This window comes from Prionailurus bengalensis, chromosome B1, assembly GCF_016509475.1.
Source record: "Prionailurus bengalensis isolate Pbe53 chromosome B1, Fcat_Pben_1.1_paternal_pri, whole genome shotgun sequence".
NCBI classification, from domain to species: Eukaryota; Metazoa; Chordata; class Mammalia; order Carnivora; family Felidae; genus Prionailurus; species Prionailurus bengalensis.
The window spans coordinates 167,576,379-167,604,284 of NC_057344.1; the positions used below are offsets into that span (position 1 = coordinate 167,576,379).

The window sequence follows — 27,906 nt, forward strand, 5'->3', positions numbered from 1 at the left end:
ATGCCAAGTGTTGACAAGGATGCAGAACCACTCTTAAACATTGCATTCAGGAAAACAAAATGGTACAGCCACTTTGGAGAGCAATTTAGCACTTCATATATAATATATAAGATGTGAATATTAGTATATAACATAATTAGATATAATATGAAAATAACATAATATAGATAATATAATATAAATAATATAGTACAACAATATAATATGTGGTGAACAATTACCCTCCCAGGCATCCAACTAACAGAATAAAGATATATGTATCCAGTAAAGGACCTATATACAAATGTGTATAGCAGCAACTACATGCATTGGGAAAAATGTACATAAACTGTTGAATGAATAAATAAGTCTTGGTACAGCTCTAAAATTAAATATTGTTTAGCAACAAAGGAACATAAATTGATGAACACCTGATGAGGCAGAATCTTAAATTTATTAAGCAAAATGAAAGACACAGACACAAAAGATTGCATAATTTATGGTTCTGTTTATATGACTTTCTGGGAAAAGGCAAAGTATAGAGTTAGAAATCAAGTCAACAATTTCCAGGGCTGGATGTGACATGACTAACTATGAAGTTTATGGGGAGACCTTTGTAATAATAGGAATATTCTATATCTTCATAGCAACGGTGGTTACATAGCAACGGTGGTATATGTTTGTTAAAACCTATGTAATTGTACACCTACACAGGGTAAATTTACCATTTGTAGATTACATTTCAATAACCATGATTTAAAACAACTGAAATGATGTTCTTTACATTCATTTCTGCATCAAGGTTTTTTTCAAAACTTAATTCTGTCATTCAGCATATTAGGAAGCTTTCTTTCCTAGCCTCCTGTGTTTCACTACCTTACAAAAAAGGCCTTTTAATCTCCCTTCAAGGTGACATTGATCAATTCAATCTATACTGTCCTTGTTTGGTTGACTAAACAACTTTAAACTCACAAAGAGTACAGCTACTAGACAGATTGAAATAATGTGGACTACAAGGACATCAAAACTGTGAACTGTCGCCCTGTCAGCAGCAAGTTCTTGCAATGTGGACAATTGAACCATAGAAGAGGATTGATGAAATTATCTCAAAGCACCAATCTCTATCTTGATCCCTTTATGAAAAAAACAAAACAAAACAAAACCAAAAGAACCCCAAAACTTCTGAGGCTATTCCCTGTGTAAATTAATGTGGATAAGTCTTATTATCTGACTTTTTTTTCTTGATCATACTGTATTCTTTTTTATTCTGAGGATATATGGATTCATGGTCATTTAAAATTTAAATGATGTTGGTGGTGGGCCTAGAGGATATATCAGCACACATGCAAATCAACAGCTATATGAGTACTTTAGGGCAATAGTTCTCAACCTTTGAAAGAGGGAAGTACAGATCCCTGTAGGTAGTCATGTATTTGCTGAATCAATGAGAATGAGATGGAACTTCTTTCCAGAAAAAAAAAGGGTATGCATACTATTTGTGTAAAAAGGAGTTCAAAGACTATGAATTCCATCCATTCTTTCATTATAAGGTCACCAAACCCTAAGAGAAGAATCACTATTATATTGGCTTATAAATGTTTGCTAAATTCCTAGAAATATTCTAACATTTTAGGAAGGTGATAAATTTAGCAAAACATTAATTAGTTTACTTATATATTCATCAAACAAATATGTATCGATTGCATTTTGCCATTATATTTGGTATTAGTGATTTCTTTCTTTCTGTTTCTCCTTTCCTTCCTTCCTTCCTTCCTTCCTTCCTTCCTTCCCTCCTTCTTTCCATCCTTCCCTCTCTCTTCCCCTCTTTCTTTCTTTCTTTCTTCCAATGATTCATATGTTTTATAAGTTTTATCCTTCCTATCTACTCTACCTACAAAATATTTTAATATAAATTTGTTTCTATATTCCTTGCTTCACAATTTGCTTCAGAGACTGATTATCCATACTCCTGGTATATACCACTATCCTGAATATCCAGACAAATATATTCCTCTTTTGTGCTCAAGACACAATTTCCCTCATTAACTTTCAAGTCTTGTTTTGATCAACAAAAATGCAGTATACACAATTCTGAAGGGCTCAGCTTGCACCAAGTCCTTGTATCGTCTCTATTGCTTATGAGAAAACTCTACCCTTATTAACCCATATTATTCCATCTTGTGCACCCAAATATAACAAATCTCCAATGCTTGATTATGTTGTTATGACTTAGATGTTGTTCTCATTTCTATAGATGGACATACTGACTGACAGGTAATTCATAAATTCACTCTTTTCCATTCAACAGTTTTACAGGGTGCCCACTATAGCCAGACATTAGGAATACAAAGACAAAAAAAGAGAACCTTTGCCATAGACACTTTACCATTTAGTGACAAACACTATAATACAAAAGAGCAACTGCTGTAAATGGAACACAAATACGGTATAGAAGTATGAAGAAATAGATGTAGATATCTGATAATGATTGCTGTATTATCTGAGATTTGTCCATTAAGCTGTTAATGTAAAAGGGCTTCAATACTGTGAACCAACACATGAGACCTTATTTATTTTCAAGTATTTAGATACTAATATTCTTAGACACTTTGTAATTTGGACTTTTTTTTCAGGTCACCTTTTACTTTTGCTAAAAATGAGTCAGGCTTGTGTAGTTTTGTGGGTGGTGGCAGGACTGAAATGATTATAGGTCATCAAGGATGTCAATTGTGGGACAAGCAAAAGGATAGAGAGTGAAGAAAAACTGGAAGCTGGGGTGTTTTTCACGACCTCTCATCTTGACACCTCAGCTAACTTGCAGAAGAAAATAGCATCCTTGGAAGGGTCCAATTTAATCAGTTTGTTCCTGGGTAGATGGTTGATGTCCTTGGGGAATGGTACCATACTGGGAGCTAAGTATTATTATCTATTACTGAAAACCTGGGAATTTGCAAGCCAGACCATATTTGTTGAATCTATGTTGTTGATACTATGTACAGCATTCATCCCTGCTGCTGTGCCCACTTTGTGTAGGAGTACTGTCTGTAAGAATGAGGATGGCTGGAGAAAGAGGCTAATTGACAGTCATACAACATCATCTTGTTGATGAAAGTATAAACATCTTATTCTGCTGAAACTATTCCTTGTAAGTATTCACAGATGATGGATCAAAAAATATGCTGGCATTATGCGTTCATTCAGATAAATTTATCTAGATGTCTCTTCCCATACCCTTTTGTCACTTTTTTTCCAACTATATCTTTTCCAAGTCTCTGATCTTTAGTCACAGCCTGTGAATCCGTGTGGATTCTGCCTCTGACCATCTCTAATTTCAGGAAAAAAAAACCAAACACAACAAAACAGGTATACTACTCACAAGTTCTTCCTACTGTGATGACCTTTCTTTACCAATTTATTTGGAAATGTCATGGAGTGGAACTGTAGAGCTGCAGTTGTCTACTTTGGAATTGTTCTCGTCAATCCTGCAGAGCCATTTGTAAGTAAGGCCTGACTTTTTTTGTTCCTCAGTAGTTAGTCTCAGGGAACTCCTAATGGGGCTCTAAGGACAATGATTGAGAAAGAAGGGCAATGGAGATGGAGTATGGGCCATAGGCATATGAGCCATTTGCTCATGTGACTTAATCTATGCTTCATGCTTCACTCAATCCTGATCTCGTGTGTGTTGCTTTCATTTGATGATAGACTTCTGTCCGTTCCCTACAATATCAATTCATGAAGGGTAGTGCGTATTGTATGGTAATTTGGTGGCCCGTGGAAAGTGTTCATTCTCTATGTTACAGATCAGTTACAAGCCAGAATGTATATCTTAAAAGAAGATAATAATCTGAAGAGAATGGCGTAGGTTTGCTCTAAAATCTTAAAAGTCTACTTTGTGAGTCACCAATAAGAGTTTGCCCATAAGTGCCATACAGTATCCCCATCTGCCACAATCATGTCAAACATAATTGGATTTACAGTATCCTGTGGCCCAAGTGGTAGAGCAGCTTGTGCAATAATCTAAACTTAGTGCGCAATTTTCTCTTTTATAGAATCCCAATAAAAATAATAAAAGCACTAATAAAGCATAGACTTTGTTACTTGGCAAATGGGTTGGAATAATGAACCCAAATAAGGAATCTGTTGTCTCCAAAATCCAGAGGAATTATGTTCCTTCCTCAATAATAGGAAAGACCTGATACAGCAAAGTTCCCTTCACCTTCACAGGGATATCTGAACATGTACAGGCCATTGATCCTCTAGAAAGTTCATCAAGGTGAAAGCCTCTGAATTTTTGTGGAATTCTTTTCCACCTTCCGTTAGCATGTGCCTTACCAAGGTGTTTAGAATAGTTCCTTCTTTTTGTTTCCCAAGTCCTACCAGCATGGTGTCATCAATGTAATTGAACACTATGACACCTTATGCAATAGAAGGGCAACAGAAGTGCCTTTAGACTAGATTCTGTCCTTAGGATGGATGTTAGATTTAGCCCTGAGGTAATTCAGCAACAGTGTATTGTTGACCTTAACTAAAAAGTAAGCTTCTAATGGGATTCAGCAATAAAATATTTGCTGCAAACCATGTGTCAGGGGATTGCAGAAACTCCAGCAATGAAAAAATGTGGATAACAGTTCTAATTGGAATCATTACTACTTAGATATTTTATAATCCGTTATTCTTTTATATCCATCTGCCTTCGGCATATGCCCACAGAAAAACTGAATGCAAATGTTGCAAGAAGTACTACTTTTTCTCCTTTGAAGTCCTTGATGTGGCAGAAATGTGGTATTGCATTTTGTTTATTATGTTGATAGATAAAGGTCTTTCTGTGGCCTTTACTTGGGTTTTTCTCCACAGGTCAAGGAACTAATCTGGCATTCTGCCAGTTGCTGAGTGTGTGCCTCACACCCACGCATTTTTAACTAGGATAAAATCACATGATGAGTTTAAGTGCACACAGGCTCACTGTGGTAACCAAACCATACATCGGTTATCTCTGTAGATCTCTACTGTGGTTACTATACTACAATTGCATGTTGGATCTCCAGGAACTGCTGTCAGACCCAGGGCCTTTTTGGCCTTAGAGTCTAGATATTCAACTTCTGCAATATAGTCACTCTGATAATTGTTGGCAGAATTTCTGGGAGGAAGGCTAGGAGGTAGATTTACAGAATAAGTTTTTGTCTGTGTCGCCACAACCTTTTACAAGGAAACTGAATATCCCCTTTATTAAGAGACTTTGGGTCCAGAAACTGACTCAAGAGTAAAAACTGGTTGAGGGGCTTGGACTCTCTTCTGGAAATTCAAATCACCTCTCTTCACAAGAGCTAGTAATTTTCATAATACACAAATCAATACGAAGTCTATAGATTGTCCATCTACTCTAGTTCTAAGGACACCTTGATCAGTTGACTAACACCGAGAACCTCCACAGGTCAAAGTATGCTGATCACTGTTACTGCTTATAGTGCCAATTTCTGTAACCATGCCCACCTTAATTTTGGTAATTAAGTGCTGCCACTCAGCTCTTGCTGTTCTGGGGTTTTATCATGCACATTGAATATAAGGAATCCCTGGTATCCCATTATCCTCATTGGATTTCGGGAATTCCATTTAATGGCAGCATTTTCCACTGTCATCCCCAGGCTACAGGTAATAGTCCCCCTAGAATCCTTCAAGGCTGCTGGAGCTTCCATGATTAATACATTAAAGTTAAAGGAGTGTCCTTGAACAAATTTAGGTGCATAGATTAGAGTTGGTGAGTGAGACAAATTCATACTAACTACCTTTTCTTCCTCATACTTTGGATATCTGCTTTTCAGTATCACAAATGTTTTAACTTAATTATTTGTTACCTTTGGGTGAAGGTTTGATCAACCATTAAAGCAAACTGGTAGAAATACTCTTAGCCCCTTGAATAAACATATTGAATCTAGAATCTTTGCTTAGTGCATGTACTCATTTAAAACATTTGACAATCCAGCATTATAATCCTTCCACCCTGATCCAATAAGCTTAGAACCTATGTTTATAAGGGCTCCCCAGATTTTTGTAATTAAAAACAATTATTTTCACGTGTATGGCACTTCCTCACATGCCTAAGAGTACACTTGAAGACTATCCATGGTTTCCCAGTATTTACATGTAGTTGCTGTGTTCTTTGCTGGACCAAGAGCTACAGTGAGACAGAAGACTGAGGACATAGCAAGGTGAAGGATGTTCTCTCTGTCTGGACCTTAATGGCCATAGGAAACTATATTACTCATTAGCTACTAGTCAAAACCACACAAATAGACACATTGAGGGCTATATACTGAATGTTAAGGGAGTTAGGTACTGGATAGGGCCCATTCAAAGATGCCCTGGGGTTACTGTTTCAATGCCAGTCCTGCCAGCAAGGTATGTTTAAAATAAAATATATTAGACTATATAAGTAATTGATATAATAAAGCTCCATCAAGACCTTTTAAGTTTTCCATTAAATGTCAGGCTTTGATGAATCTCCAAGTGCTGGACCTCTTTCCTGTAAGTGTCTCATATCCTAAACAGGACTTACATTCTTTTGAAACATGGCTGCTTAAGGGTCATTCTTCAAAAACTCTTTCCCACCTTTGACATTTTTATGGGCTGGTCTTTTAAAATAAAATATGAAAGGTTTTCACAATAATGATGCCTTAGTATGTAGTCACTGAAATAACAGTGTTGGTTAAACTGAGAGGGGAAAGTTGTCTTAGAAGAAATATGGATGATTTTCTGTGAAGCTGACATTATGCTTTATCTCTCATCTCAAACACAATATCACACGGCAGGTCAAAACATGGGCTCCTGAATCCCTAGATTCAAATCCCAGCTCTAGCACTTGCTGTGTCATATGGGGAAGTAAATCTCTGCTTTTCAGTTTTCTCATCTGTAAACTAAAGGAATTATAATTGTACCTGCCTCCTACAATTGTTGTATGCTTCCAATAAGTTAGGATATCTAAATAAACTAAGACATACAATGTTTAGAAAACTGTAGGACTACATCAATGTTAGCTCTTGATATTTTGTATTTCCTTGTCATGCTTTCTTTACTTACTACAATTCTGTACTGATTATCAAAAAATAATTACAACAATGTCAGCAACTAGTATTTCTACATCATTTAATGGTTTACAAAAAGTAATACTAAAATTATTTTTTTAATCTTCATATCTGTTTTGGTAGGAGTAATTGTCATCTCCATTTTCTGAGAAACCTGACATTACTGAGATAATTGAGAGATGTCATGGTTTGCTAAAAATCACGGAAAAATAATTAGTGTAGACAGGATTTAAATGTATGTGACCTAACTCTACATTCCATCTTTTCCAAATATAAATTAACCATATGATGCATGATGCTTATGAAGGCTTACTCATGTAATTCCAACTTCTGGTACTTGTAATTCATTCCTTCATTCATTTATTCATTCAGTTAATGGCTATGATGGGGCAGTATCCCAGACATGATGGGGCACTATCCCAGACATTGGGGGCCGTGGGAAAAAAGAAAAGACAAAAACTTTTGTTATCAAAGAATGACAGCCTGGATAAGAGACAAAAATTAAACAAATGTTTATAAAAATATGTTTAAGAATGAAGATATATATAATCTATATTATAGAGAGCTCAATAAAATGCTAGCTCCATAAGAGCATGAAACTGTTGGTTATTATGGTATCTTTAGTATATACAAGAATGCTTGAAGCCATAAGGCTTAGTAACTAATGCAAATTAAATACATTGGTGAATTATGAAATATAGCAAGTGGAAGGAAGAGAGGAGGAAGGAAGGAAGGAAAGAAACAAAGAAACAAAGAAACAAAGAGAAAGAAAAGTACTGAGGAAGGAAAGGAAAAGTGCCGTGGGAAGGAAAAGAAAGGAAGGAAAAGTGCTGAGTGATATTAGATGACACAATGGAGGACTTAACTTAAACTGGGGAATTGGGGCTTGTTTGAAGATGTGCCAGTTAAGCTGAGAAAAGAGGACAATAGCAGACAAAGGGTGAAGGGTGAATGCAGTGATCAAGGTATAGGGAAATCACCCGCAAAAGCCAAAGGTATCAATGAGTCACAATAAAAAATAAACAACAATAACAACAAACAAACAAACAAACAAAAAAACCAAAGGAGTGTGATTCTAGCTAGAACACATTGAAGGAAGGAGATAGTTGCTAAGGTGGAGTAGGGGAGAGAGGGAGGGGCCAGAAGCTAGAGGGTCTCAAAGACCATAATAATAATATGACATTTTTGTCCTAAATGCAATAGGAAATCATTGAATGGGTTGAATAGAACATAGCTTTCTATTTGTTAAAAGACCATCTGGTAGTTATATAAAAAATAAATTAGAGGTAGGCATGATTGGATATGGAGGGTGTTGTGGTAGTCCAAGTAAAAGATGATGGCTGCTTGGATTAATTGGCAGGAGAAATAGAAAGAAATTGGAGAATGGTAATAACAATAGCAAGAATTAAGATTAACTGAGCACTTACTATGTGCCAGGCACTATCTAAGAGCTTTATATAAATTGACTAACTTAATTTTTGTAGCAATCATATGGGAATTAAACTGAAGAGTTTGTGATAGATCAAATAATACATATTTCTAGAGAAACTGTGAGGTTTCTGGTTTGACTAGGCTGGTATTAGTTGGACATATGCATCTAAAGTCCAATAGAAATTCGAGACTTGAAATGTGATTTGAAGGGATATATTTCCATTAAAAAATATATATACGTGTATATATATACATATATATACACACATGTATATGTACATGTATATATACATATATGTACATATATACATATATGTATCTATACGTATATATACATGTATATATACGTATATATATATATATATATACACACATATATATATAATCTTGGAAAATAGATGAGGTTGCTCAATGTGAGAGTTTGAAGCAAAAAGAAATTGAACTGATATTTGAGTAATTCTACAATGTTGGGGCCAGATGGAACAAACATGTATAGAAGCCTAAAAAGAGTTACTAAAGATACTTGAGGAAAACCAGGAAAGCATGGTACCATGGCATGGAGGAGGGTTTTGGGAAAGAGGGAATGGTCAACTGGAAGAAATGCAGGTGAATGGATGATCATACAAGATGACCAGGGGAAATGTCTACTGGATTTAGCAACATAGAGGCATTGGCGTCATGGGGGCAGAAGCCAGAACACAGAGTTTGGTGAGTGGTGAACGGTGAAGGAATAGGGAGGGATGGCTATTAATGGGAGTCAGTGATAAAAATGGAAGATAGAGTGGGAAATGAGGTTAATAGTGTGTATATGCATATTTTGATGTTGTATATGAGCATATTTGCATGTTGGTGGGTAAATCAGATAGAAAGGAAAATATGGAAGATACAAGAAAAACTAGAGATAACCAGCAGCAAAAAGCCGTATTAAGAAATTAGAATACAGATACAAACAAACAAACAAAAAAATGGGATGGACTTAGAGTTGGAAGCTATAGTTCCATTGCAGTCTGCCACCAAGGCTCCGCTTCTAAACTCCCTCTCTTGGCTGTACTGGAGAGGCCACATAACAAGATTAAGGAGGTTGAACAGATTGACAAAAAAGAGTCTGTGCCTTCAGTCTTGAAATCTCTTTGTGCTGGCCCTCTCTCCTTGTTTGATTTAAATAATAACTTGATTACATAAATTAAGATGTCTTGGTTTGTTAAATTTGATCATGTTGACCTGCAAATAGGAAAAATAATTAATTCCCCTGGTCAATGGGAAGGAACAAGTCAAGCAACAAAATTTAGATTTTGTCCACTTAGAGACGGGCACTTGAGACTTGTGCTGTTGAATAGAGATCCCTTAACGGCTCCAGAAATATATAAAAGGATTAAAGCCATTCATGTGTTTATTTATTCAATTATACATTGAATACTTATTTATTCTGCAGATATTTACTGAATGTCTAGTACTTGTTAGCCACTGTTTTTGGCAAACAGGGTGATGAAAACAAATGGAATCTCTGCCTTCATTATGCTACATTTTAGGGACAGAAAGGTATGAATTAAATATACAAATAATATTAAATATACACATAGTTAATATGAGTTCTGATAAGCACTTATGTAACTCTTTGATACAAAATTTAAAAACATAAAACTGAGAATTTAGGTAGCAATACAGGTAGTTTCCAAAAATGGTGATACGTTCTATGATATGAATATGAAATGGTTGCTTTAAGTGATAGAAGACTATTGCACCTATGTGTATTATAGAACTGTTAAGTATAATGCCTGGTGACACGTAGTGAATACTTAGTAGATTTTAACTATTACTATAGGACAGCCTATACAACAGACTAGCATGGTGTGAAGAATCAGTAAAGGTTTGGGGGTGGGGGAAATGAGACTGAAACTTAACTAGAAAAGAATGACAAGAGTAGGCAAGTGAAAAGGAGGAAAGACATCTTTTTTTTTTAATGTTTATTTATTTTTGAGACAGAGACAGCGCATGAGCAGGGGAGGGGCAGAGAGAGGGGGAGACACAGAATCTGAAGCAGGCTCCAGGCTCCGAGCTGCCAGCACAGAGCCCGACACGGGGCTCGAACTCACGGAGTGTGAGAGACCATGACCTGAGCCGAAGTGGGACACTCAACCGACTGAGCCACCCAGGCACCCCAGGAAAGACCTCTTAAGCTGAGGGAGTTGCATATGGCAAGACAAAACAAGTAAGATACTGAGACATAAGTTTAGGAATCTGTTATTATTTTTCTGACTGATGTACAGTTTGTGGCCATCTGACTAAAAGTGCATTGGGAGAGCTCAAACAGGACTCAAAGTGTCTTCTCCCTTTGGAGAAACCAGGTATCATGATAATATTTAGGATGTGGTGAGAACAGCTGATCCTCTCCATCCCCTAATCCTGTCCATCCACCCTATTAGACTGTACCTACTAGAAATTTCTACTTGGTGCCAAGGACTAACTAGGACTGGGGTACATGAATCAAATTTGAAGCCTACTCTCAGTGAGTTAACAACAATGACGTTTTTTGAGTAATTCCTACCATCCATGTACTGTTTTAGTGATCCCCATGTATTAATCCATTTAATCCTTAAAACAACTCTATAAGCTAAATGTAATTCTTATCTATTTTATGTAAGTGAAGAAACTGAAGCAAAAATTGCAAGTCTTGTTCATTATTGTATTCTTACTTCCAGGCACAGTGTCTGACATCAGAATTTTTCAATACTATTTTTTAATGAATAAATTAATAACAGACAGATGAGTATGTCAAAACCTGGCTTTGCTAAGGCCAGGGCTGCACGGACATAATCAGGTCACATTGCACTGGCTATATTGTGAGATGATTATGGGACAATTGTTCTCAAACTTTCTGAATGCATGATAATTGCCAGAGGTTCTTGTTATAAATCATAATTCAGTAGGTCTGGAGAGAAGCCCACGAATCTGCATTTTTAATAGGAACCTCAAGCATTTTATTCTCAGATGATACCTTTGGAACAAATTCTGGAAAAAAGAAAATTGCTGTGCACAGTGCTTTGGTCATCATTACAGCTAGATACAACTGGATAAGGGTTGTGGCTCAGCCTATCAAAGGAAGGAGGAAGAGAATGGTGACTCAAAGACAATATAAGGAAATCATCAGCTACAGTAGAATCTGGGTATCTATCTTCTTCAACTGTACTGTGGGGCTTCTCAACCTTGGTACTGTTGATAGTGTGAACTTTGTAAGTTTTTGTGGTGGGACAGCTTTCTTTTGAATTTTAGAATGTGTGGCAGCAACTCTGGACTCTACCCACTAGACGCCAGTAGTTTCCCCCACCCACCAAATTGTGACAACTGAAGATGTATCTCCAGATATTGCTAAATGTCTCAGGTGGCCCAACTGTCTTAAGTTGGAAATGATGGCCACAATGGAAGACAGCTTCCTCCAGTCCCTTACTGGCCCAATTTCTGGCCTTCTCCTCTGGAATTGTGCAAGGCACCTGATCTGTTTCCCCTTGAGTGCCAGGGGGCACATAGTCTGTGAGACTATGGTTTGTTTGCTTACCTACTTGGATTTTTCTAGAACTCACAATATATGTCACCATTCCCCTGCCCCATTTGATTTATTAAACCAAATGAGACAGACATCAGGGTCAAGACATGGCTGATATCCAAAATATTTATTCCTTCTCCAGGTTCCGGAGGGCTCAGACCCTTTTTACTCAGTGTACAGGGAATTATAATTAACTATGACAGCAGAATAAGATCAGTTTTACAGAAGACATGTATTATAAAAAGGGGGAAAATCAAAGGAAGAGATAGAAATAAAGTCAGATAAAATTACTCGAAAGAAAAGAGTGAGATAAATTGGAAAATATTACAACACAAAATTGTTCAAAAATCTAGATTTTGTAAAATACAGGAAATTTCCCAGTCTAGAAATTACTCCAGTCTTTTATCTTTCATAAGAGTAAACAGTCAACATGTAATTACCCAAGGGTATATCCTTCACCTTTCCTCTCCATTAATTTTCCTTAACTGTTTTCAGCATCTTTCAGATATCTATGAGAACAAGAAGAGTGAAATCTTGTTAAGAATTTTTGATGGATGAACTATCAACTACTATTGTATAACACCATGCAGTGTCATATTCCTATTAATATATGCAAAAATCTTCCCTAATGCTAACATAATGCAAAGAGTAACCAGGCAGGTATTTGGTATTCACTGGATACTTAGTGAATTAATTCCTGGTTCACTGGCTAATCAGATCAGTGTATTAGTGCGGGCATCCAATGAAACAGTTAAATAGCTATCCAAAGCACATTCTTAATTAAAGGAGAAAAAAAAAAACCTACTCAGATTTATATTGGCATCAACTTTTAACTAAATTTATTCGCCTCTAAATCTATTATAATGAAACTTTATTGTTATATAAATTATTTGGTATAAGCTACCTTGACTAGCATGCTTTGTGAAAGAGAATAATGCCGCCTCATTAATGGTTGGTAGGAGAAGGAAAACAAGGAAGTCAATACTATTTTCAGAGGAGACTAAAAAGATGGAGAATCAATCAGAGAGAAGAGAAAAGCCCAGCACTGCACCATCTGTTATTCTGGGCAAGAAAATATTTGTAACCTTGTTACCTCCATCCAGTTCCTTTAAGTGATTTCAGAAGATAAGGTAGCAGCAACAGTTACCTTATGCTCCTGTGCAAACACTGTTACTTCTGCCTTGAATTGTTTGCCCTGGAGACAAATACTCTCAAGTAACTTCCGTGGTTTTTACACACGGTTCACCCCGAATCTGGTCAATTCCAGGGAGTGGTGGGGTGATTAGTGAGACTGCCAAAGACCTCCACCCCAGTTGGCTTCAGTGGGAAGCAGGGATTGAGGAAGGCATAAAGGCAGAAGATGGCTGGGCAGAGCGAGCCTGCTTCCACCACCACCACTGTCTTCGTCTGTACAGTTGTTCAAGCTGCCAGAGGCTTCCGGTTGCCATGGTAACTGTTGGGCTCTGCTGCAAACTCAAAGCAGAGCCTCTGAAGTTAGGTACCAAACACTGGAGCTCCACAAACGCTAAGCCAACTGGGGAGGGAGCAGAGAGCAAGGACTACCCATGTAATAGGTCTCCAACTCCTATGGCTAAGAGGACCTTTTTAAAATAGAATTTTTGCTTATGTTTTTGTAAAATGAGATTGTTCTTGCCGGGGATTATTCATGAGCATCATTTTTAGTGCCCTGGGAGAGGCGACTGCCAATCCTCTCACTCATAAGGGCAGCGGAAGGGGGGGGGGGGGGTGGAAACGTGATTACCAGGAATGCACCAAGCCCGCTCATTCATTCATTCAGTTATATATTCAGCATCTCCCGAGAGCTCATCTATGCCGGGCATTGTGCCAGCTGCTGGGTCTGCAAAGAGAAACGAGACACCGGCCGACACTCCAAATTACCAACGATGATTAACAAAAAATAGCAGAACCTTCGTGAGCCTGGGGAAACGGATTAGGTACTGCCTTCCCTTGGAAGGCAGATTCAGAATCCAAACTCGGGAGAGAAAAAGGCAGCAGCCCCCGAAATAGAGTCAGGCAGGAGGGAAGGTCGGGGGAAGAGGGAGACTTCTTTTCCCAGGGAGGGAATCTGTCAAGGCCACTCAAACGTTTCTCCAAGGCTGCGTGAGAGAAGAGGTTTGTTTTTCTTTTGGAAAGACGGAGCCCTTTTCCCTACTGGGCTCTGATTTCTAGTAGGAGAAGCCCCGCCTCTCAGGGCCGGAGATTGGCCCAACTCGTTCTCAGATAATTTATGCCAGCATCCTCTCGGTCTTATTGGCTCCCCTGCTCCATTCCGCTGGGAGTCGCATCCTACCTGGTTGGGAGGTGTACTGCCTTCCCACACTCTCCCTTCTCGTACTCACTCACCCGGCTGCTGCTGAGGTGGGAGAAAAAGTCCTGGCTGGGAGAGCTGAGCGGAAAAAGCAATCCTGATGGGTTCTTGGAAAGCTGCTCTCTTCTCCCCTTTTCTTTTGTGGAGCCAAAGTAGAGTGGTGAGGCTGATGTTCTTGTTACTGACCCTGCATTTGGGAAACTGGTGAGTACATTCAAGGACTTGAAACTATTCCGTGGTATCAACCCCCTCCCCCCTCATTTCTCTTTCTTAAAAAAAAAAAAATCATTCTAAGTAATTTGCATTCCCCTGGGCACAAGTGCGATATTTTACCGTCGTTTTATTTTCCGATTAGATCTACTTGTTTTCAGATAGGATGAAAGGAACCTATGTGTGAAAGCGCAGAGGGGAGTTGAGTTTGGGTTTGTTTTGTTTTGTTTTGTGTGACTTGACACAGTGGAAACTAGTAAAGGTTCAGTTACTGGGAGCAGGGAGGGGGAGTAGAAATGATTTTGCTACTAAATTTAGTGAATGGGTGTCACTGATGAACTTTCTGGATAATTCTGCATTTTAAAGAGAAAGTTATTTTAGAAACTTGTTACACAACATGGTATGTATGATGCTTTTCTATAAAGTAACGTTGATTTTTCCCTTATCTTTTTTTTTTTTTTTTGGTATTCTGGAAAAACCAAAGTTTTATATCAAGAGAGATTATAAATATGGCTTAAAAATCTTTTGGGTTTGAGGGTGTGCTATATTTAATTTGGAGATAACCATGTATATTTTATTGAGGTATGTAAATAATTTTTATTTTAATTGGTTGTCTACAAGTAAGAAAAAAAATGTATGGATGTGAATGTGGTGTGTGTGTGTGTGTGTGACAGAGAAAGAGAGACAGAGAGGCAAAGAGAGAGACAGTAGCATCCCCAAGCCTCCAATTTAACAGGAACAAGACTTGAGCTTCTTGGATTGTAATATCTTCCAATAAAACTTTGAAATAATTCTGGTAGAAAAATAAAATGGTCAGGTATAGAGGAGTAGTGGCTGAATGGAATTAAAATATATTAACAGACACTATTTAGGTCTTGGATATACAATACATATCATGTAAATGTATTTTGTATAAGTGCATATTTAAAATTATATTATTATATTATGTTATCCTGTTTAGAACTCCAGAATAAAATCACTATGCAGATGGAAACATGCCTCTATAACTACTTGTATCATTACTGAAATAAATTATTATGACGATTAATTGTAATATATAGCTAGAGTGAATATTGTTGTCATTACCAGCAGATAGAACAACTGTATTTTCTCTCCAAAAACAGGAAATGGATTAAGGTATACTAAGCAATTTTAGGCTTGTCAGAAAATGTTTGACATGCAATGTTTTTTTTAAGTATTACAGTTTTAGTTTATTTACCTTTTTCCCTTAGAAACTTAAATGTTCTGCATGGGCACAAACATACTACCGACTAATTATTTGTGGTATATAAGTTGTACCATGATGGCTTATTTCTTTGAATATATTATAAAATTATAGAAGATATTTTGATAGATCATGTATCAGTGCTTTCATGAATCTTCATAATACTACAAATGAATCTGTGTTCTCATAAGTAAAAACAGATTTACCCAGTGGCTTTCTGAAATAACAACCTGTATGCTCCTTTACCTTTATAAGTAGGAGTTTCCCTTGCAACCTAATAGGCTGATCCTTAAAGGACATACCGTCTATCTTCAAAGATGTTTTATTTAAGTAATATCTTTTGTTTTTGAGGATATTTACATTGCAATCCTCATAATTCGCTCCAGAAGTCTCTTCAAGCTGCTTAGAATTAAAGAGTTGTGCAGTGTAGTTGACAGGGATGGGTTCTAGAAGTCTGGAGACATGATCACCTGTGTCAAGAGTCCCTAACCTCCTTGAACAGGTTCTTCATCTAGGAAATGAAGGGTGGTTGGAGATCATTAATGATTTCTACACATTTTCGTAGTCAATATGTTTACTATTTGAACTGAAACATAAAATACCCCAGTGGTTGCTCTACTGGGTTTTCTTTGCAGTTTTCAAGAGTGAAATTCTAATTGAAATTCCATGTACTTTGTTTTACCTTATGTATGAGTCAGAGAGGAGGCTTATGCAGTTAAAATTATATATAGATAAATAATTATATATATATATAGATAGATAGATATAGGTATATATAGATAAATAATATGTATATATAAATAATTCATTTTATCACAAGACTACAGATAATTTGGATTATTCTGGCCAATAAATAAAAGAATATTAAAAAATAAAGCTATATATTGCTGTTATAATTAGCTCTCAGGGCCTCCATAATGAGAGTTTGTGTCTTCACTTTAAAGTAGCTACAGTTGTGGTGAAGTTTTCATCCTTTTAATATTTAGTTGGAGATAATTGGTTTCAGCATATAAACCATTTACATTCATATTTCCTTCTCCCTTTCTCCTTCTTTTGAGGGGCCTTTCTAAAAGTAATCACAGTTCTGTTTTTAAGAATTTTGATATGCTGGTTTCTAAAATAAATCTTTAGAGTCATCTATTTGGGGATTTACCAAATTGGGGGTTATTATTTCTTATATCTAATCAGAGACAATAGCTTGCTTCCTCATTAGTTTCCATCAAGTGCACAGAGAAGAGACACTATATTGATTTTTATATTGCTGAACTCTGAAAGCCTATCCTCTTATTGTAACTAAAAGCTGTAGTCATGGTACCTGTGTTTCATTCTCTGTGAGGCTCTATGGCATCTTGATAAGTTGGTTAAAATCTCTTAAGCCTGATTTGACTTATTTGTAATGTTGAGAAAAGCTAATTATAATCAGATTTTTAACAAGAGTTGAAAAAGTAGTCGGAGGTCTTAGTTCTTTTAAAAAGTAATTTATGATAAGCTTTGACTAAGAAGTTATATTCCGAAAGAGCCCAGGGAAAATAACTTGTTTTTTTTTTTTCAAACAATTTCATGAGTCAATAACCATACAGTTTAGCGTTCAGTTGCCCAAATGAAAATATTCAAATACATTTGCTTTATAAAATATATTATTTTCAAGTAATTTCAGTAATATATTTTATGGAGGTACTAGTGAATGATTTTTCTTTAGGCATTTAGATTTTTGACTTAATTTTCTAATACAATACAATGCAAACTTGAAGACAAAATTACTGAGTAATGATATTCCATGATCATAAAATATTCAAAGAAAGACTAAGAGACAAATGCGTTTGAAGCTAAAATGCAAATATCACTATTGATAAATCTCTTGTGTTTAGACTCTTTTGGTTATGCCCTTCTTCCATTTTATTCCATAATATATTATGAGACACGCTTTTGACTAAGCAACAAAAGAACATGTTTGACTTTTTATTCAATCATTAAATAGGCTAACCTAATATTTTATAGTTATATAAAGGTGATTAAAATTTGTCTAAGAAAATATTAATGAAGGCAGGGTCCCAAAGGAGAGGAGGCAAGGTAGGGTGGAAAACCAAAAAAAAAAAAAAAAAAAAGGGCTCTTGAGATTTATTTATTTAATTATTTATATCAAAATAGAATAAATGACTGCCATGAGAGAAAGAGGAAAGGTGGGCATAAATTAAATGTATGGACCTCAAGAGAATAATTCACAGGTACACATGGTACCGATTGAGAATCCTGGACTTGGCCATTAGAATGTAAATTCTAGTTTTAGCTCCATCATTTCCCACTAGGGTGATTTCAGGAAAATCTTTGAGGCAGAGTCCTCATTTGTGAAAATAGAAATGACACTCTCCTTTCCAGCTTGTTTCAAGACCAAGAGAGAAAATTTGTGCAAAGTACATAGCATTTAAAATTTTAACTGAAAAGATATAACGATGGATATTCTGGGAATTACAGTGATTCTGGTATAATTTATACTGGTTAAAGTTGTCTCAAGTATGGTAAAGTCCTTCAACCCTTATGCATTATTAGGTATCTTTGGGATTCCAGTGAGATCATTCATAATTTCATTCAACAAATACTTCCTGAATGCCTGTTACATGCCAAACAAAGTGCAACGGGCTGCGTTTGCAGTGGCAAATAGACTAGATATGCGTACAACCTATATGCAGCTTTTACTCATGGTAACTCCTGGATTTATGGTATTAATCAAAGCAAAACATCTTGTAGTCACAATAAGGAAGTATATATTCAGAACGCCAATGATAAACAGAAGAGTCTGCTGTTGGAACAGATCTCAATCAAGGAAAGAGAATTAAAGAGCCAACAGATTTCTCACCAGCAATACCCGAAGGGGGAAATGTCTCCAGAATTCTAAAGCCACATGTTCAGCATAGAACATTATACTTAGCCAAATTACCAATCAAGTATGAAGGGGGAATAATATTTGCTTTTATTATTCTCCCCGTTTTACAGATGGGAAAACTGGGGCACAGCAATTTTTAAACTCGCTAAACATCTTGCTGATAAGTGCTGAATCCAACACTCAAATCCATGTATTCAATGCCCAGAGCCTGCATTCTTAACCACCACACTTCTCAGATTACAAATGCAATTTAAATCAAAGCAATTAGCATGACTGTAGATGGAGGGGGGGAAGAAGGAAGAGAGGGATGAAAAGAATGATGGAAAGAAAGGACAGACCATGCAGTTGATGGAAGCATAGTAAGTATAAAAATTTGCGTCGCTATCACATAATCTGGAATACTATGTATAGTGCCAGATTAATTATTTTAAGAAAACCTTTAACAAAGTGGAACACTTGATCTAGAAAAAAACACCATAGGATAAAGAGTTAATAGCAAGAATTTGGAATCCAGAAAAGGTTTTCTGAGGACTCGGAATGGCAACTTATTTTTCAGGATGCTAAATAAAATCATGGTTGAATTTATTACACATAGGTATAATAGACATACCATCACTGACTAGTGGAAGCTACGTGAAGTCACATTTTCTTTCAACACAAAAGGCCTCTAACAAAATTATGGATGCCTTATCACCAGACTTCTTCAAGCAGAAGCTTGTTAGAGTTCTTGTGCTCTGTGGGAGGCAGATGAAATTTATGTCTCTTTCTATTTTTAAATATCTCAGAATCTAATTCTATCTACACTAAAATAGTGTAACCAATTGAAGCCTCATGTTTCAGGAAATGGTCTTAGCTATTAATTCACTCAGTAAACATCTATGGAGCATTAGCACTCATTCAACAAATATTTACTCAGGGCCCACGGTGTGTTAAGCAGAGTTCTGACAGCTGGAGATGCACTGGTAAGTAAGACAGAATCCTTGCCCTAATAACATTTGTGTCCTGTGTATGGGGCGTATATGGAACAGAATATATGCTCAATGTACAGAACAAAGAAGGCAGAGTCCCTGTCCTCAGTGAACCTGCATTCTGGTAGTTTATGTTGATGATAAAATGCTATATAATTGGTATTCCGAATTCTAGATGAACTAACTATAGTGCGGGCATCATAGAGGCTGGCATCAACTGCAACTCTGGGAAAGGACTCAATGTCATGGGCATAAGTTTGGGTCAGTATTAGTGAAGAAGAAAGACAGAGTGGGAGAGACAGAGAGAGAGAGAGAGAACATTTCCTTAGTAACAGTTCTTTTTGAAAAACCTTCAAATTGTCAGAACCGGAATGACTAGACAGATATTTTTCTTGTTTCAGTTCTACCCATTTGTATTCTCTTCTTTTTTAAGTGAATGGTCTGAGAGGATCCTTATGTCAATGAATATATTTTAACCTCTCATTTTGTGATTCTAAGAGTTAGGGAAAAAAGGTATATTTTTCTGCATTCAGAGGAACTCATTGCCATGTCTTTATTCCACTCGATTTTAAGATCTTTTAATATGTTTTATAATTTAATAAGCTTCCATATTATGCCTCCACTTTGTAAAATTTGTAGCAAAATTATAGATTTTATCTGATGCATAAGAACATCAAAGGCGTAGAGAATGTGAGTGTCATGAAGAATTTTACTGTTTCTATTGTATGTTCTCTCAGGGTCTATGTATATAAATTCGAACAATAGAGAATTTGGTGTTAATTTTAATACACTTTTAGCCCAATGGTCACTTTTTAATAGATTATAATGAAAATTATGGTTTATTTTCCTTCCTGTAAGAATATGTTTTCTTTTTATTCTGGCAGGGCCAACTTCATCTAATAATTCTTTTTTCGATAATTTCCTATAAACTCTCATACTGATCCTTCTATTTAGTTATGAGGATTTTAACCTCATACGTGTGAACTATGGGATTCTGATTAAAACTTCATTAAATTTACAAGCTGATTTGGGGATTATATATTAACGGTAGTGTCTTGTAGCCAAAATATATACGTTGCCTTTATGTTTTGTTTCTGTTCCGATAGTCTCTGTTTTTTTTCACATAAGACTTGTACCTTCCCTGTTACATTTCCTCTAATTTTATGTCAATTTTATAAGTCTGACAGTAGTACTAGTATCAGAAAGTTACTTTGTTCTTTGAAATTAATTTTATATTAGGTTAGCTACATTAATAAGTTCCTATTAAGGCCAATGATTTTTGTTTTTATTTGTTTGTTTTCTTGATTCACTTTAATTTTACTTGCAAACAGCAAGATGGGCTCGAATATTCTTTCCATTCATTCAGTGAATTTTTTTTATGGGACACCTATTGGGTGTCAGGCACTGGTCTGGGTGCCAATGATATAACATTGAAAACCCTAACCGCTGCCTTCAAGGAGTTTAGAGATGTCCATAAATAAATAAGGTAGTTAAGAGGCCCCTGGGTGGCCCAGTCGATTGAGCATCTGATTTGGGCTCATGTCACGGTGTTGCGGTTCATGAGTTTGAGCCCCACTTCAGGCTCTGTGCTGACAGCTCAGAGCCTGGAGCCTGCTTCGGATTCTGTGTCTCCCTGTCTCTCTGCCTCTTCCCTGCTCGCACTCTGTCTCTCTCTCTCTCTCTCTCCAAAATAAACATAAATAAATAAATAAAGTAGTTAATTAAGATGCAGTGTGGTCAATTTTATGGGAGAATTAGATACTGGACACTTTGGAAACAGAGTGGAACACACTTAATGTTCCAGTTAGGGTCCCTTCTCCTTCCTCAAATTTCCTAAGTATTCCTTTTTGTGTGTGTTAAGTGATGAGTCTTACATTCTCTCGTGCTAAAAGAAAAATCATAGAATTGAGTGGGCTATCATTTCACCTCTCTAAACCTCCGAAAGTTCAGATCTGTAACCCTGTTGTCTACCAGGCTTTTACTTCTTCTGCTTCCCTAGTAACTTGTACAAACAATAAAAATGATTCAGAGCTGCAATTGTAGAAGGGAGCTTTGTATAAAAAAAAATTAGCAGCTAGAATATAGAGGAAAAAAGAAAGCAAGAAAAGTCACTTTTCTATTTTACTTTCATTTTCTTGGAATTTCAGATCTAAAATCAATATCTAGTCTCTAAAAACTAGCTCCTGTAGGCTTTGGCATTAGGATATCTCCTACTCGGAAACATGAGAACAGGTATGTTTCTTTCCTGGAACTTATCACTTGTCTTATGCTTATAAAAGCATATTTGAAATTTATAAACAAAGGCTAATCTGTCATGAACAACAGATCACAGATGAGGCCTGGCTTTGAAGTATCATCTTGACCCTCTAAACAGATTAATGGAAGAGTTTTCCCCAGGTGTCAGAAACAGGGCATTTGAAGTCACCTTTATATGCACTATATACAGGGTGACTATATAATTTATCATCCAAATCAGGTCATTTTGTGAGTAAAAGAGGGTGCAATTATTATTCTAGGACAACAGATAGAAACCACGGCCATCCTGGGCAAACTCTGATGAATGTTTAGCCTATGTATGAAAGACAGGTTATATTACTTGATTGACTTGCTATAGACCTATATTATTTTTCTCTGGCTATAAAGACGGTATAGCATATATAGCGTTACAATTCTGTTTGTAATTCTCCTTATAATTATAGGGTATAGCATACTTTGGTTTACTTAGTCTGTTTTAATTATTATTAGTTGAAAGCTTTTGCTTGTTTCATTAAGAATAGTAATAACTCATTAGAGTAGTTTTTCACAAACAGTAAGTATATAAACTGATTGATTTGTATAATGTATTAAAATAGCCTAGTAAAACAAAAACAAAAACAAAAACAAGAAAACCCAACACTGATACATGTGACTCAAAATTTTTCTTTAGTAAATAGTTAGCAGTGTCAGTTAAAAAATATGTGGGAGGCAGAAGCTTTGGAGAAGCAGATACCAAGCTGAGATTAGACACGTAAGAGAGTTTTTAATTTTTTTTTCTTACATTTATTTATTTTTGTGAGACAGAGAGAGATAGAGCATGAGCAGGGGAGGGGCAGAGAGAGAGAGGGAGATACAGAATCAGAAGCAGGGCTCCAGGCTCTGAGCTGTCATCACAGAGCGGACGCCAGGCTCAAACTCATGAACCACGAGACCATGACCTGCGCTGAAATCAGATGCTCATCCGACTGAGCCACCCAGGGGCCCCAAGAGATTTTTGAGAGCAATGCCTATGTAAGGTAAGCAGGAGGAAGTGGACATAAGGAAAGAGAGGCTTCAGATAATAATGGAAGTCTGACACCTGTGAACACAGGGGAGAAAGAAAGTTTGTGTCAAAAGAGTCTCAGGCTTCTAATCAAGTTTTGTGCAGGCTAGTGAGAGTTGTCTAACATAAGCTGCCCTTTAGAGGAGTCCCTGGTCCTGTAGGAATGGAGCTGTACGACTAGGATTTCTACTACGTTCAGTTATTGCTACGAGCAGCCCAAGGGAACCTTGGGTCTCCTGTAGATGCAGGTCTGGTCCAGAGGGCCGGCAGCTGGGCCATCAGTCAACCACGTTCCCATGGAGGGAAAACTGAGGAGCGAATTTTCAGGGCTGCCCCTGCTGTTTTCTTGGCAGAATATAAAGCCCGCTTCTCTCTATAAAAGGCTCTGTTGAATTACTTAAGTTTATGATTAGAAATTTATTTCCGAACACTATCTGATGTATAGGAAAAGGCAGTTCATTTTTTAGGTAGGCATTAATGACAAATTAACTCCTTTTCATGTATTTGTATTATAAAATTCCTCAGAAAGGTCATATATACTATTAATATACAAACAAAATTTAATTTTCTATAGCTCCACTAGTGTAGAATACTTAGAATACTCATTATGCAGCTTTCCCACCAAATCTTCAGCCATTTTATACATAGGCTTTGATAAAAGCAAATTGTTATATGTTATATATAACATTAAATCATGAAAATAATGTTCTATTTTTTACAGACTGTTCAGTCTGTATGGTACATCAGTCAAATGGGTACAATCAATCAAATCAATCAAGTGGGTACATTCATTACATCATAGGACTCTATAATTATTTACTTAAATGTCCTCTTAGTATTTAAAATTTGTGCTATTTAAAAATTTTTTTTTAACGTTTTTATTTATTTTTGAGACAGAGAGAGACAGAGCATGAATGGGGAGGGGCAGGGAGAGAGGGAGACACAGAATCAGAAGCAGGCTCCAGGCTATGAGCCATCAGCCCAGAGCCTGACGCGGGGCTCGAACTCACGGACCATGAGATCGTGACCTGAGGCGAAGTCGGACGCTTAACCGACTGAGCCACCCAGGCGCCCCTAAAATTTGTGCTATTATAAATAATACTGTAATAAATATCTTTATATGTTATGTATTTCTGTGTCATTTGTTTAAATAGGTTTCTCCTTTATTAAAAAATAAGATAATCTAGATCAGTAAAGCAACTTTGTCTTATTTTCAGGACTTAGCACATTTGTAGTACATGATATTTACTCTATAAATGAGTTAAAGCATTGGATTGGAAGTTGAGCACACATGTTAGAAAGTCTTTTTCATCAGAGCATATGTTTGTGATTCCTTGAAATTATTATTCTAACCCTTTGGAATTCAAGGATGGAGATTAAGCATCCTATTCATGCACAATCCAAATATCCTAATTACTTACCGTAAGAGTTGCTGTGTTCTTATGAATTAGAAAACTCACAGTCCAACCATCCTGAAATTTTTAATGAAGATAAAATGTGATGATATTATGGAAATTTCCAAAAAAAAAAAAAAAAGAAAAAAATTGAGAGAGACAAAACAAGTCTTCAAATTAATCAATATTCCTGGTTCTATTTTTTAAAAGGGTGTATCCTGGAAATTCTAGAAATTTATTTTTTCTTATCTGTAAAATAGAAACATTAATATTTATTTCGTGGGATTACTCTGGATTAAATGACATAAAATGTGGAAAGAACATAGCACACAATTACTAAAACATGCTAAGAACTTAATGATGCACTATAGGTATTCAGTAGTTGATAGTAACAATAAAAATGTCAATCATTAAGATAACAATTATTAAAATTTTATACTCAGTGGTCTAAATGTATTTCCACTAACTATAAAATTATACTTAAATTATTTAAAAGAAGTGCTTGAGCATGAGTCAAGAAATTCTCAGTGTTACCTAAGAAAATCATACATCTTTCTCCTATGTGAATAGTCACTCAACATATGTAAACATTACAAATATCCCCCAGCCTGTGAAAGATAATGAGACATCAGATCAACTATGTGAATTATTTTTAAAATTATGACAAGTACTTTTTAATCACCAAAATAATACCAATAAGGTCTTCACATACTTAATGAATATTCCAAAGGTAATTTAGAAAGCTTGGAGGGAAGATACAGAAAAATTAACCATCATGAAATTTCCTTTCTATTATTGCCAAAAATGAGGACAGTTAGCTTTGTGATAGCACTGAGAGTCTCATATTACCTTCAAGCCAGCTGGGAAAAGAGAACTATAAATCACTATGAACTTGTACTTTGGGATTATCAGGACATTGCTACTGTTAAAAAATAGAAAAGGCTTTTATTTTTCTTTTCATGGAAACTTCCATTTGACTACAATCATATTTCAAAGAAAGATCGACTGCTTCTATGTTCAGTGGCCTGCTTCAAACCACCAGATGTTTCACTCCATAAACTGGGAGTTTAAGCGAAATGGATGCTCTAGAATTTGGGTTGTTGCCAATATCTTAGCAATTCTAATTGGATAAGATAATGTTCCTGGAGGACACACCAGCAGGGACTCTTAATACTTCACTATTTTTAGTGATTTCGTTTATGAATGAATGTAGGTGTGTGTATATTTCATTGAGAGAAAATAAATTATTTTAAAGATGATCATATAGCTAGATTTCAGTAGTGTATACTTTTTGAAGTTAAATACAGCAATACAAATCATATAAATGAGTGCTTCCTTGAAAACCTGTTAACTAAATGTACCATTGGAGTTTACGTAGGAATTTAAGTTGTATACAGTGGTAATAAAGTACCCCCAAATCGCAGTGGCTTATAACACTCAATGTTTCTCACTGAGGATGCATGTCCCTTGTAGATCAGCTGTGGCTCTGTCTGTGTTGCCTTCGCTCTGGGAGTGAAGTAATGGAGTAGCTTCTACATGTTTCTGGTCATTTGGCAGAAAGACAAGAGAGATATGATGAACTGTGCTCTGACATCAAATCTGCTCGGTAGTGATGCAGGCCACATATATTCCATTAGCTAAAGCAAACCACAGGGCCACCCCTGAATTCAGTAGAACAGGGAAGTACAATCCTCCAGCAAGGAAGGAGCATTTCGAGTCACATGACCAAATTAGAAGTCAGTGGAGTGAGAAGTATAATTTTCTGACAGGAAGGAGAGAAGAAATACTGAGAATAATAGTCCTCTCCATTATCTGTTGATAATAACCATCAATAAAATTACAATGGAGAAGAAATGACTAGTCGATACTTTAAAGATGAAGTTTTCATTTATAATGTTAATTTGTACTCATTAAGAATAAAAAGGGTGGATGTTAATTAAGCTTATTTATCTTTAAATATACATATAATTATGTTGTACACCTTAAATTTGTACTATAATATACATTGGCTATATCTCAATAAAACTGGAAAAAGTTTTTAAAAGATAAAGAGGGAGAAGGCTGCATTAGCGAAGATGTTTTAGGTCCAAAGCAAAAGAAATCTAAATGGATAGTGTGGAAAAATAAACTAAAGATACTGAGATAAATTTGCATGTTTACTGCTAGAGGGAAGCCTATCTCTGAAATATTTGGAAATAACTGATATATTTTGGATTTACCTAATTTCACCAATGTAAGTGTTTATCCTTTTGACCCTTTTTCACTGGAGGGCTGAGATTTGCTGGAGTAGGTGTTAAGTCTAGGATGATCATACTCATTTGAGGATGGCATTCTTTATGAATAATGAAGAGTAGTTTGTTACTTCTGATGAATTGTAGATGAATATCTATATTGCTGCATTTTCTACCACAACGCAGGATTAAGCTGCATCCTTATGCTTGTTAAACACAGGGGTGTAGTAGGAAGCATTAACTGAAGAGTTAGTTAGGACTTGTTTTTCAGTTTTCCTAATAAAAGTGAGTTTGTGCATTGGCTAGTTCCCTACTGTCTTCAGTTTTCTCATTTACAAAATGAAAGCAATGGTGTTATTTGGTTTCTAAAGTTTCACTTCTGTTCATAAAACTTGATAGTCGTGTGCCCCTTCATATATGTCAGGTGAGTCACCCATTCAAGATTTGATGACAAGACAATCTCTGAAAAAGTTCTTAGAATATGATATCTAGGTTCTTCTGAATTGAAAGAAGAGGCATAGATGTATTGAATACTTTTTCCTTTATTCTTCTTTTCTACACATGCATTTTTAAATATCTCACTACAGCAATTATTACAACTTGTCCTGTATTTATTTACCTTTTAATTTTTGGGGGGGATGTGTTGTGGTTGAGTCACCATAAACAGTTGTGCAGATTCTATACTGCTCAAATCTAAGACCATCATTCACATTTCCAGTGCATAATCTCTATGACCTTAAATGACAACTGTGGATGTGGTCAAGATTTAACTTATTATTTAAAAATTATGTGCTACACTTCTTGTACTGAATTCTTAATTTTTGAGTATTATTATATCAGCATGATTCATATGAAGAAAGTATCAGTCTTACTGAATGTAAAATATTTTTAATGCTTTTTTCTCCTCTTACTACTTCCTAACAAAGAAATAAGAATTATGATTATCTTAAACTGTGTTTTTTAAGTACACAATTTGTTGAAATTTCTATCATTTTTGAATTATTTAGTGTTGATAAAGTGGATGACGAAGATGATGAGGATTTAACAGTGAACAAAACTTGGGTCTTGGCACCAAAGATTCATGAAGGAGATATAACACAAATTCTCAACTCGTTGCTTCAAGGCTATGACAATAAACTTCGCCCAGATATAGGAGGTAAGTTTGAATTATCTGTTTGGGGACTATGAAAATCTTATTTACTGATGTCATTTTAATCATATAACTCATATTCCTTGAGTGTCTGATGTATGTCAGAGACTAAGTTTGATAATTTATTAGTTAAATTGGCAGTGTTACGAATTCACAGTCTGATGTGGGAAGAAAGACATAAATATTTTTG

General features: G+C 35.9%; 1 protein-coding gene across 2 annotated transcripts in view; it reads left to right on the forward strand.

Moving 5' to 3' along the window:
* The first annotated feature begins 13,853 nt into the window (after positions 1–13,853).
* GABRG1 (gamma-aminobutyric acid type A receptor subunit gamma1) overlaps positions 13,854–27,906 on the forward strand; it is a 66,023-nt gene continuing 51,970 nt past the window's right edge. Inside the window, exons 1-2 of one of the 2 annotated variants that reach the window (XM_043572741.1) lie at positions 13,854–14,563; positions 27,574–27,722. In XM_043572741.1, coding sequence (XP_043428676.1) covers positions 14,460–14,563; positions 27,574–27,722 — 253 coding nt within the window. In that variant the 5' untranslated portion in view covers positions 13,854–14,459. The remainder of the gene's footprint in view (positions 14,564–27,573; positions 27,723–27,906) is intronic. The other variant, XM_043572742.1, reaches the window with a different exon arrangement.